The following is a 12227-nucleotide window of genomic DNA, read 5'->3' on the forward strand; positions in this document are numbered from 1 at the left end:
GTAACCGTTTTCTCTCCACAGTGTAAAGCAATAACTGGTTATTAACACTAACACTGGGGGTTATTTTATACCCCTTGCAGAGTGAATTTAACTCCTGAATCAACACTAGAAATGTTACACTGAAAAATAAATATTGGCCAATGTGCTGTGCACAAGTCTTCCACAAGAAAATAAATAATTGTATGTTTTGTTGATTGTGTTGGAAATTGCTGTCTCAGGCGTCACTCCAGAATCTCCCATAAGTGTTCAATTGTGTTGAGATCTACTGACTGAGACACACGCACACACAATTTAAACCCTCTATGCTCCTTTGAGACCCCTGTCACTGAGATCTTTTTGCCAAAATAATGGGAATCTGGGCATTTTTATATATGACCCTAAGCACCTGCTTTGAAAATACGTTGTATCCTCATTTACTCACCTGTTTCCTTTTTATTTATTTTTTACAGATTATCTGTGAGAAACAGTAATTGATCATTTTGTCTCTCCTCTTCTTCCTCAGCTCAAACCCAGCAGAAGCCTGATATAATTCCACCCAATTTCTCCACTGTCCAAGTCACTGACATCTTCCGAAGGCTGGTAAGTCTTTTTTTATTTTATATTCTTTTTTGTGGTCCACAAGAGAGCAGAGAGAGATCATGAGCAGATGGGCTCCCACATTTTTCAGCATGTTTTTACAAAAAGATGGATTTAGGTAAACTTGGATTTTTCCGCAAGGACATATACAGAATTCTACATTCCACAACATAACCTTCACTCCAAATCAAAACTCCAAACCTACAACCTGATTTTGGACAAAATTAACTTGAGGGATTCCTACTACCAAAGATTCTTATTTCTAAAGTCTATACATAAAATGCTCTGGCAAAAGAAGGACAAGAAACCTGAAAACACCATCCAACCTGGAACTGAGTGAGTAATGTTTAGTCTGATGCTACTTTTAAAGCCAAGAACAAAATTAATTAGTGATATATTTTACTTTATAGGGACTGAATACTAAGTTAAGGCTACCAAGCGTGCTAGGACAGAACAGATCAGACAATTAGCACTGGGGTGTGAAGTGAAATGTGTCAAAGCCCTTGGCACCAACAATGGCAGGGGAGTTTCACAGCCTTCCCCACCCAAATGCAGAGGCATTTGAAGCCCCCTCCCTCTGTGCAGAGGTCATTACAATACAGTACCCCCTGGATTCACCTCAATTCTGAACTGATATGCAGCCATGACACTTAAATTGTAAATGTAATTCAATAAGAAACATTATTGTTGCTTTGATCACATCAGGAGATGATTTCAAATACAACAGCCACAGGACAACTTTGTTTGGATGTGGTAAAGGACCATTCGTTGAAACTGAAGAGATATAGCTAGCTAACGACCTCCTTTTCCATGTGGGAAAAAAAACGGACAGAGACTTGCTAGTTAGGCAAAACATTTCTTCAAGGAATCTGCCTCCCGAAAAAAAAGCTTCTCCCGTTGCTGGACTGCTGCTTGGATTCCACCTGGCTTTCTGTTCACTGTCTGCCCTGGCCTGTCTCACCCTGTCTGGTACAGGTACCCCCACCACACTCCCCCCTCTCTCCCAATCTTTCACTCGCCTCCAGCACACACGCACTGTTGGGGCGAGTGACTCTGAACTTACAATGCCCCAAGTCAATATTTTTTTTCTTGTGCTTTATGCTATTTGCCTCATGACTCCTGCTTGCTTTGTTGACTATGAACTTGCTTGTTTACCCAACCTTGGGATAGACTGTTCCCACACTCAGGACTCTGACTCTCTATTGGTTACACTTTGGCCTCCCATCCTATTCTAGCCACCTCTTTGTATTCATTTTACCTGATGAAATTGCTATAATTATATATTATTACAATATGATCGTGTTGCCATCTAATACACATTAAAATCTCATATAAAAAAAAATCAATGCTGCTCTCCCTGTCCTCAGCCGTGCCCTAATTGTATTACTGCTGATGATATCTGGAAATGTGCATGTACACCCTTGCCCATCTACTGTTGCTATCTCCAATTCTGATTTCTGCTCTGATATTTGCTTCACTGATCTCTGCTCTCGTAAAAGCCTGGGTTTTCTGCACGTCCACTAGAAGCTTATTACCTAAAATGGATAAATTGAAAATGTGGGTTCACAGCTCTTATCCAGATGTTGGTCATTACTGAGACGTGGATAATAAAGTTTGTTTTGAACACTGATGTTAACCTTTCTGGTTATAACCTTTTTCTGCCAGACAGATCTTCCAAAAGGTGGTGGAGTGGCAATCTTTTACCAAGGATCACCTTCAGTGCTCAGTTGTCTCCACCAAGTCTGTCCCCCAACAATTTGATATGATGGTTTTAAGCGTTAAACTTTCAAATAGTTCTTTGTTGACTGTTGTGTTATCGTCCACCATCAGCACCGGCCTGTACCCTAAATGCCCTAAGCTCTCCTGGCCCATTTAACCTCTTGATACTACCCATCCCGGGTCCGGGAGCATAATCATCAACTGACACTAATTAGCATAACGCAACGGACATAAATATTACTAGAAAATATTCCTATTCATTAAATCACAAGTGAAATATATTGAAACACAGCTTAGCATTTTGTTAATCACCCTGTCATCTCAGATTTTCAAAATATGCTTTACAGCCAAAGCAAGACAAGCATTTGTGTACGTTTATCGATAGCCTAGCTTAGCATTATGTCCAGCTAGCAGCAGGTAACTTGGTCACGAAAATCAGAAAAGCAATCAAATTAAATCGTTTACCTTTGAGCTTCGGATGTTTTCACTCACAAGACTCCCAGTTAGATAGCCAATGTTCCTTTTTCCCAAAATATTATTTTTGTAGGCGAAATAGCTCCGTTTGTTCTTCACGTTTGGCTGAGAAATGGACCGGAACTTGCTGTCACGAAAACGCCAAAAAATATTCCAAATATCAGGACAAGATGCTAGAATATGCATATAATTGACAGCTTAGGATAGAAAACAATCTAAAGTTTCCAAAACTGTAAAAAATATTGTCTGTGAGTATAAGAGAACTGATATTGCAGGCGAAAGCCTGAGAAAAATCCAATCAGGAAGGGACTCTTATTTAGAAAGCTCTATGTTCCTATGCATCCCTATTGAGCAGTGAATGGGATATCAACCAGATTCCTTTTTCTATGGCTTCCCTAATGTGTCTAGTGTCACAATGCATAGTTTCAGGCTTTTATTTTGAAAAATGAGCCTGAACGACAACATTGCGTCAGTGGTCAACTGGAGGCTCAGTGTTTTGTGCGTAATAGACAAATGCAGCCATTGTTTCTCTCTTTATTATAAGAAGCCACCTGTCCCGGTTGATATATTATCGAACAGATATTTGAAAAACACCTTGAGGATTGATTATAAAAACGTTTGCCATGTTTATGTCGATATTATGGATCTAATTTGGAATATTTTTCGGCGTTGTCGTGACTGCAGTTTCTGGTGGATTTCTCAACCAGACGTGAAGTACAAACGGAGGTATTTTGGCTATAAAAAATCATCTTTATGGGACAAAATGAACATTTGCTGTCTAACTGGGAGTCTTGTGAGTGAAAACATCCGAAGCTCATCAAAGGTAAACGATTTAATTTGATTGCTTTTCTGATTTTTGTGACCAAGCTGCCTGCCTGCTGCTAACTAGGCATAATGCTATGCTAGGCTATCGATAAACTTACACACATGCTTGTCTTGCTTTGGCTGTAAAGCATAATTTCAGAATCTGATGACAGGGTGATTAACAAAAGGTTAAGCTGTGTTTCAATAGATTTCATGAATATGAATATTTTCTAGTAATATTTTTTTGTCCGTTGCGTTATGCTAATTAGTGTCAGTTGATGACAATTCTCCCGGATCCGGGAGAGGGAGTTCCAAGAGGTTATTAAGGAGCAGTTCTCTCTGTGGGTCTAACCCCAAGAAGTTCTGGAAAACTATTAAAGACCTCACAACTACCCATGTCCCTTAATATTGACGTGGTTGTTACTGACAAGGAGCACATGGCTGAGCTCTTTATTCACCACTTCGTTAAGTCAGGATTCCTAATCCTCTTCGCCATGCCTTCTTGCCCATCCAACATTTCCTCATCTAGCCCCGATGCTCCTCCCTCTTTTCCCCCTGCCCCACTACAAAGTTTCTCCCAGCAGGAAATCACTGAGTCAGAGGTGCTAAAGGAGCTCCTTAAATTTGATGGTTTGGTTTTGGGTCAGATGGTTTAAACCCTTTCTTCTTTAAGGTTTCTGCCCCGATCATCGCCAAGCCTATCTCTGACCTTTTTAACCCGTCTCTCCTCTCTGGGGAGCTTCCCATTGCTTGGAAGGCAGCCACAGTGCATCCTTTATTTAAAAGGATTAGCTTGATCTCCCCAACTGTTATAGGCCAATTTCTATTTTGCCCTGTTTATCAAAAGTGTTAAACTTGTCAATATTCAACTGACTGGCTTTCTTGACATCTGTATTATTTCTCTCGTATGCAATCTGGTTTCCACTCAGGTTATGGATGTGTCACTGCAACCTTAAAGGTCCTGAATGATGTCACCATTGCCCCTGATTCTAAGCAATGTTGTGCTGCTATTTTTATTGACTTGGCCAAAGCTTTTATACGGTAGACCATTCCATACTTGGGGGCCGGCTAAGGAGTATTGGTGTCTCTGAGGGGTCTTTGGCCTGGTTTGCTAACTACCTCTCTCAAAGATTGCAGTGTATAAAGTCAGAACATCTGCTGTCTCCGCCACTGCCTGTCACCAGGGGAGTACCCAAAGCTCAATCCTAGGCCCCACGCTCTTCTCAATTTTCATCAACAACATAGCCCAGGCAGTAAGAAGCTCTCATCCATTTATATGCAGATGATACAGTCTTGTACTCAGTTGGCCCCTCCCCGGATGTTGTGTTAAACCCTCTACAACAAAGCTTTCTTCGTGTCCAACAAGCTTTCCCTGCCCTTAACCTTGTTCTGAACACCTCCAAAAAAAGGTCATGTGGTTTGGTAAGAAGAATGACCGTCTCAACACAGGTGTGATTACTAACTTCGAGGGATTAGAGCTTGAGGTAGTCACCTCATACAAGTACTACTTGGGAGTATGCCTAGACGATACACTGTCCTTCTCTCAGCACATATCATAGCTACAGGCTAAGGTTAATTTTAGACTTGGTTTCCTCTATCGTAATCGCTCCTCTTTCACCCCAGCTGCCGAACGAACCCTGATTTCAGATTACAATGCTAGATCACTGAGATGTAATTTATAGATCGACAGGTAAGGATGCTCTCAAGCAGTTCTTTACCATTCGGCCATCAGATTTGCCACCAATGCTCCTTATAGGACAGATCACTACACTCTATACTCCTCTGTAATCTGCTCATCTCTGTATACCTTTCGCAAGACCCACTGGTTGATGCTTATTTATAAAACCCTCTAGGCCTCATCCTCTACACACAACACCATTCTGCCAGTAACATTCTGTTAAAGGTCCCCAAACCACACACATCCCTCCTCTTTTCAGTTCGCTGCAGCTAGCAACTGGAACGAGCTGCAAAAAACTCTCAAACTGGACAGTTTTATCTCAATCTCTTCATTCAAAGACTCAATCATGGACACTCTCTTACTGACAGTTGTGTCTGCTTCGCGTGATGTATTGTTGTATCTACCTTCTTGCCCTTTGTGCTGTTGTCTGTGCCCAATAATGTTTGTAGCGTGTTTTGTGCTGCTACCATGTTGTTGTGTTGCTGCTATGTTGTTGTCTTTAGGTCTCTCTTTATGTAGTGTTGTGGTGTTTCTCTTGTCGTGGTGTTTTTTTTTTATTTCGTTTTTTTTAAATCCCAGCCTTTTGCCTTTTGGCAGACCGTCATTGTAAATAAGAATTTGTTCAAACCTCTTAGGGAGGCTGCGAATTCTCGCAGCTTTTTGTTAAAAATCGCGCAACATTTCAAAGTCCTGCTACTCATGCCAGGAATATAGTATATGCATATGATAAGTATGTGTGTATAGAAAACACCCCGAAGTCTCTAAAACTGGTTAAATCGTGTCTGTGGCTATAACAGAACGTGTTTAGGAGTAAAATCCCTTGAAAAACTGTTCACCAAAAACCCCCAAAAATATTAATCCGCCAGTCAATGTATTGTCTAAGGCGACCGACAAAAATGAGGCCCTCAGTACAATTCCTACAGCTTCCACACGATGTCGCCAGTACTGGCATTGTTTTCCTGCTTTATCCTTGGTTAGATGACGTACAGGCACTTCCTTTTTGGGGCTCGCCCCAGGATGTTGTTAAATTGAAAACATGGAGGTTTATTTCAAGACTTGCTGCTATCGAATACAGATCGCCCCGTGATCAATTTTATAGATTATTATCGTTTATTAATACCTAAAGTTGGTTTAGAAAAGTAGTTTGAAGTGATTTGTAAAAGTTTATAGGCAACTTTTGTAATTTTAAAAAGTGACGTTGCGTCTTGTAAAAGGGAATATTCCTGGCTCAGACCGGTCTAAGGAAAACGACATTTTGGCTATACAATGACGGATTTAATCAGGAAAAAAGACCCAATTGTGATGTTTATGGGATATATAGGAGTGCCAAGAAAGAAGCTTGTCAAAGGTAATGAATGTTTTATATTTTATTTCTGAGTTTTGGGTAGCGCCGGCTACCGCAAAATCTGTTGTGAAGGTCTGGTATTCTGGGGGTGCATGCTATCAGATAATAGCTTCTCATGCTTTCGCCGAAAAGCATTTTACAAATCTGACTTGGTGGCTGGATTCACAACGAGTGTAGCTTTAATTCAGTACCGTGCATGTGTGTTTTAATGAAAGTTTGAGTTTTATCAAAAACTATAGGTGGCGCTCTAATATTTCCGCTGATTTGGTTCCGCCACAGGAACACTCCTCCATAACAGGTTTTAACTGACTTGCCTAGTTAAATCAATAAAATACAAATGGTAAGACTGATGATGGTGATGATGATGTTCATTCCACCTAGCTGTCTTAAGATGACTGCACTAACTGTAGGTCGCTCTGGATAAGAGCGTCTGCTAAATGAGTTAAATGTAAATGATGACGCCGATGGCTGACTGATTTTGACGGAGATGTTTCTTTAAATGAACGATGGGTCGTATAATGAAGATGGGTCTCTCGCTGTCTCCCCTGCAGGGTCCCTTGTCAGTGTTCTGTGCCCGGGCGCGCTGGGGGCCGGTGCGTTTGGTGTGTCTCCAGCGAGGGGAGGGGGGTCTGGGGCTAACTCTCAGAGGAGACTCTCCTGTTCTGGTGGCTGGAGTCGTGCCGGGGGGATGTGCTGAGGTGAGAGTAGTTCCCCGTCTCTCGTCTTAACCCTCTTTGCATTCCTATCATTCCTATTTCCTCGAACTGAAAATGTACAGTATTTCATGCACCACTGGAATGTACTGTGTGTCAGGAGGCAGGTCTGAGAGAGGGGGACTACATAGTGGAGGTGGATGGAGAGAACTGTAAGTGGGCTAAACATGGAGAGGTGGTCCACAGCCTGAAGAGCTGCAGTGACCGAGGAGTGGAGCTCAGCGTCATCACACTGCACACACACGACACACAGGTAGCTTTCTGTGTGTGCGTTCGAGTGATTTGTCTGTGTGTATGTTTTACTGTGTCTGCATGTGTGTTTGAGTGCTTTGGTGCATCAGTAATGTGTGTTGTGTGTGTTTTGTTCAGGTGGAGAGGAGGTCAGTGATGCTCTCCCCCAGAGGAGACAAAGAGAACGCTTGCCAACGGCCCATGGGCGGGGCTAAGGCCCAGAGCTCCGTCTCCTTACTCAACTGGAACAGGAAGAAAAACAGGGAAGGGGGAGGAGTCACCAAGAGACTGGGCAGCACCTTCAGTCTGCCATTTGGAAACCTGGGAGACGGTGAATCCATGTACTGAGATAGACGGAGGGCAAGCTGAAATGGTGCTTGATTCCATACAGTGCACTTCCAGCCAAAAGTAGTGCACTAAGGGAGTAGGGTGCCATTTCAGACTGTGCTATAGACAGACGAACCACTCAGGGAATGGCAAAGGGACATGTTCCAATACAAGGATGAGTTGTATATGACTGGATAGTCCTAGATATTGTAATGCATTATTGCAGCAATTGCAAGGAACATTCCGAATAGGAGTATTGTACTAAGAGAAGAGGGGGATGCTATGTCCAGATGCCCAGGGAAACTACAGTGGTTTTAGAAAGCACCCAACTGCAGGTATATGTCACTGAAGGGGTTAAGAGCATCATGTAAAATTGTCTTAAAATAGACTAATAGTTGTGGCACAGTATTATTGTAGCTGACTTACAATACAGCTAAAGGTCTTTAGAGAGTTGAAAGAAAATAAACTGGACTTACTGTCAAACTACAGCCTCTGGTCTTACGACAATGTCATCATGTTGTTTTAATGTTGAAAACGTGTCGTTTTAATGTTGAAAACGTGTCGTTTTAATGTTGAAAACGTGTCGTTTTACTTTACTGTTTACTGTATCCCAGAGTCTTGCTTTTCCACTCCGGTCTTAATGAGGTTACACTCAACAGTAAAAACAACAGCCACACCTACATCCATTCAGTACCTGAGCTCTTACTTCCTCAAGCTGTGAATCTTCTTTTTTGTTGTTGTAAGATTTAATTGTATTTGATGTTTAACAAATGACATCACACAAACATCAACTACATCACACCTGCCCAGACTTATTAGCACACACACCCCATCTCCAGTGCCCGCATAATTTTCCACCACATGACCTCAAACTGCATCATTATTATTATCTCTCCGTAGCCCACTCACTCTAAATGTTTTACAATAAATCATTTGATTTTTCCATTGTGTTAACGATGCCGAATTAATTGATTTCCACATTTTTAATATACGTTTTTTGCAAAATGATTGATGAGAAAAGAATCGTCCAGCCCATTGGGTATCTCACAACACCCCTATATTCCATGTCTTGAAATATGTCTTGAAATATGCATACTTCTAGATTAAGAGTAACATTGTAATACTTCTGACAGCCAACTTTATTAGCTCCGCCCGCAAAAAAAACGGGATTATTGAGTCATTGCATGCGTTTGTAAATTCACTCGACTCCGATTTCAGAGCTCTCTGGACTGAGTGCGCCAGAGTGCAGAATAACTGATGAATTTTACCAACATTTTAATATGAACGGTGTCAGTAAACATGAGCAAAAAAAAGTAATTAAATTGTTGCCAGCAGCACAGTTACGGTCACCAACGCTCTAGACAACATGAACCAGCTTTGCCAGGGTGAATAAAATGTTCAGAATGAGGTGTTCTCTCATTATGTCTGGAAGTACAGTGGCTAGCAAGCTAGCCAACTTTAGCCACTTAGCTTGAGTGCTTGACTGTCGTTGTGAGAGGTCAGAACATTCGGATGAACTTTACTCCTCAGCCAGAGCGTCCAGTGTGCGCTCTGAACGCTCAGAGAGCGAAACACTGAATTTGCCATTAACAATGGACAATCTGATATCCGTTCTGAATATTAGGAACACCCAGAGCGCACTCTGAGCTCACACTCTGGCACTCCAGAGTGAAATCATGAACACACCCATTATAGTTTCACACTTGGGATATGACTGCTGTTGTGCTGTAGAACTGGTGAATTCTGTGTCTTGTACTGTATCATCAATTCCATGGATAAGTTTATACTGGGTATAGATTTTCGTTAACTGTAATTTCATGAGTTATGCGCCAACTTTCCCTCCATCTTGTGCCAACATCAGTTCTTTTTAGGTCTTGGTTCCAATAGTTTATCTTTTTTTTCCTAAGAGATTGTCAGTTTGATTTGCTCCTGGCAAGGTTTTGTATATCGTCCCTATCATATGAACATCCTTATCTGACTCGAATCAAATTCCTTCAAGGTTGCTCTGATGTCCAAAAGATGTGTAACTTTAAAATTGCATGTATTTGAAACTACATTGGTCAGTCCAAAATTACTTCAATACTTTCACGGAAATAAATGTTTTCCTTGTTGCCAAGTCATTTACAGTTTCTATGAATTTAGTGTTCCAATTTATCTGTAAATTCTGAAAAGCTATCCAAGGATTGTTCCATAGAGTTGTTTTTATGGAGTGATATTGGTTCTAGAATGTTTCAGTGTATTCCATGTTGTTGTAGTGTTCTGAACTATGAAGTTGTTAATGCTCTTAGCTTAATGCTTTGGAAATAGACACGTAAAAAGCCGTGGGCATCTTCTTGAAGCACACACAGAGTTTACAGCGGTAGCCATGTTACTGCATTCTGTGCTCCTACCAGTGTTTTTGATGTGGACATTTTCTTTGTTTCTCATGTGTTGGGTACAAATGACTACCCACAATGCACTACAATAGTTACGTCACAGGAGGTTGGTGGTACCTTAACTGGGAAGGACGGGCTCGTGGTAATGTCTGGAGCGGAATTAGTGGAATGGTATCAAAACATATAGTTTCCAGACATTAATATGAGCCGTCCTCCCCTCAGCAGCCTCCTGTGTTATGTGTATTTTTTTTCTTTTTTTTCCTGGTGTTTTGTAGTTTTACATTTTGTACGACATTCTTATGCACCGGGACTTCATAGGAGGAGGAAAAACTAACGCTCTACGTATGTCGTGACACTGAAATGGTTAACGTGGTAATATGCACATTAGGGGATTGACTAAAGACTTTTATATGTCTGGTACTTAGTAGAGTTGAATAGGAGAATGGACAGTCTACCATGTAGAAACCAGCTATCAATGTGACCATAGAGGAGAGCTGCTGACACAATTGTTAGATACTTTTATTTTTATTTTTTTATGTTCACATTTTCAATATTTGGATGCAAACACTATTTTAAATTGTAATCCATTTGTTCTTTTTTTTTCTTCAAAATAATGATTGAGATATGATGTATTTCAGATTGTGAATTAAGTCTGCCATTGTGATCTGTGGTGTCTTGTTTTGAGTGAGTGTAATTGTGTAAAGGGATTTGTATTTCGTTTGTTTATTATGTGAAAGACTGATAATCATGGCTGGCTGCTCATATGATCAACCATCAATTCCTCTATTCGAGGTGTGCTTGTGCACGTGGATCCTTTTCGTCGTGTGTGTTATTTCTAGAGTATTTGCACAGAATTTTGTTGATGAATTAAAGGAGTGGATCAATGCATTTTCTCTCTCTCACACTGATTTGTCTCCATTGATGCTAACAGATTCTGGTGGTTCTCGGGGTTATGTTCAGTTGTTACCAGCATCAAAATAGTTACCGGCATAATGTGTGTTTAGTGGTTTCCAGCGGGTGTTACTATATCTAGGCTATTGTGTCAGATGGGGCCAGATTGGTTTGTGAAAGTATTTTAAAGCAGACAGATGTACACTATATAAGCAAACTTATGTGGACACCCCTTCAAATGTGTGGATTTGGCTATTTCAGCCACACCTGTTGCTGACAGGTCTATAAACTTTAGCACACAGCCATGCAATCTCCATAGACAAACATCGGCAGTCGAATGGCCTTACTGAAGAGCTTAGTGACTTTCAATGTGGCACCATAATAGGATACCACCTTTCCATCAAGTCAGTTCATCACATTTCTGCCCAGCTAGAGCTGCCCCAGTCAATTGAAGTGCTGCAGCCGCGAAGTGGTAGGCCACACGAGCTCACAGAACAGGACCACTAAGTGCTGAAGCACGTAAAAATCATCTGTCCTTGATTGCAACACTCATTTCCGAGTTCCAAAATGACTCTGGAAGGAATGTGAGCACAAGTGCTGTTCGTCGGGAGCAGCCTAAGATCACCATGCACAATGCCAAGCGTCGGCTGGAGGTGTGTAAAGCTCGCCGCCATTAGACTCTGGAGCAGTGGAAACGTGGTATGTATGTATCATGCTTTACCATCTGACAGTCCGACGGGCAAATCTGGGTTTGGCGGATGCCAGGAGAAGGCTACCTGCCCCAATGCATCGTGCCAACTGTAAAGTTGGTGGAGGAGGAATAATGGTCGGGGGCTGTTTTTCATGGTTTGGGCCAGGTTCCTTAGTTCCAGTGAAGTGAAATCTTAATGCTACAGCATACAATGTTATTCTAGACGATTATGTGCTTTCAAACTTGTAGCAACAGTTTGGGGAAGGCCCTTTCCTGTTTGAGCATGACAATGCCCCCTTGCACAGAGCGATGTCCTTATAACCCCTCTTGCATGAATCTACACAGATGTTTATGCCTCTGTACTACCCTGTGCGTGCACATACACACACACTCACTCTATTTA

The 12227-nt window shown here is 41.5% G+C and overlaps 1 protein-coding gene across 2 annotated transcripts; it reads left to right on the top strand.

The window, feature by feature from the left end:
• The first annotated feature begins 317 nt into the window (after positions 1–317).
• Positions 318–11130, top strand: LOC127919509 (rhophilin-1-like). Of its 2 annotated transcripts, XR_008103173.1 has the most exons (4): positions 318–579; positions 7148–7294; positions 7410–7562; positions 7679–11130. XR_008103173.1 is itself a non-coding variant. In XM_052503157.1 (3 exons), exons 1-3 carry the CDS (start codon positions 7103–7105, stop codon positions 7886–7888), a joined length of 555 nt encoding a protein of 184 aa, XP_052359117.1. In that variant the 5' UTR covers positions 7003–7102; the 3' UTR covers positions 7889–11130. The 2 variants fall into 2 exon arrangements, 1 of the variants encoding a protein (XP_052359117.1); XM_052503157.1 differs by lacking the exon at positions 318–579 and having other exon boundaries at positions 7003–7294.
• Positions 11131–12227: the final 1097 nt, after the last annotated feature.

Source organism: Oncorhynchus keta, unplaced genomic scaffold, assembly GCF_023373465.1.
Source record: "Oncorhynchus keta strain PuntledgeMale-10-30-2019 unplaced genomic scaffold, Oket_V2 Un_contig_16846_pilon_pilon, whole genome shotgun sequence".
In the NCBI taxonomy this organism is placed as follows: Eukaryota; Metazoa; Chordata; class Actinopteri; order Salmoniformes; family Salmonidae; genus Oncorhynchus; species Oncorhynchus keta.

Coding starts and splice junctions, on each gene's coding strand:
- LOC127919509 (XM_052503157.1), top strand. CDS start 7,103: ATGGGTCGTATAATGAAGATGGGTCTCTCGCTGTCTCCCCTGCAGGGT. Junction 7,295..7,409: donor TGCCGGGGGGATGTGCTGAG/GTGAGAGTAGTT, acceptor ACTGTGTGTCAG/GAGGCAGGTCTGAGAGAGGG. Junction 7,563..7,678: donor TGCACACACACGACACACAG/GTAGCTTTCTGT, acceptor TGTTTTGTTCAG/GTGGAGAGGAGGTCAGTGAT.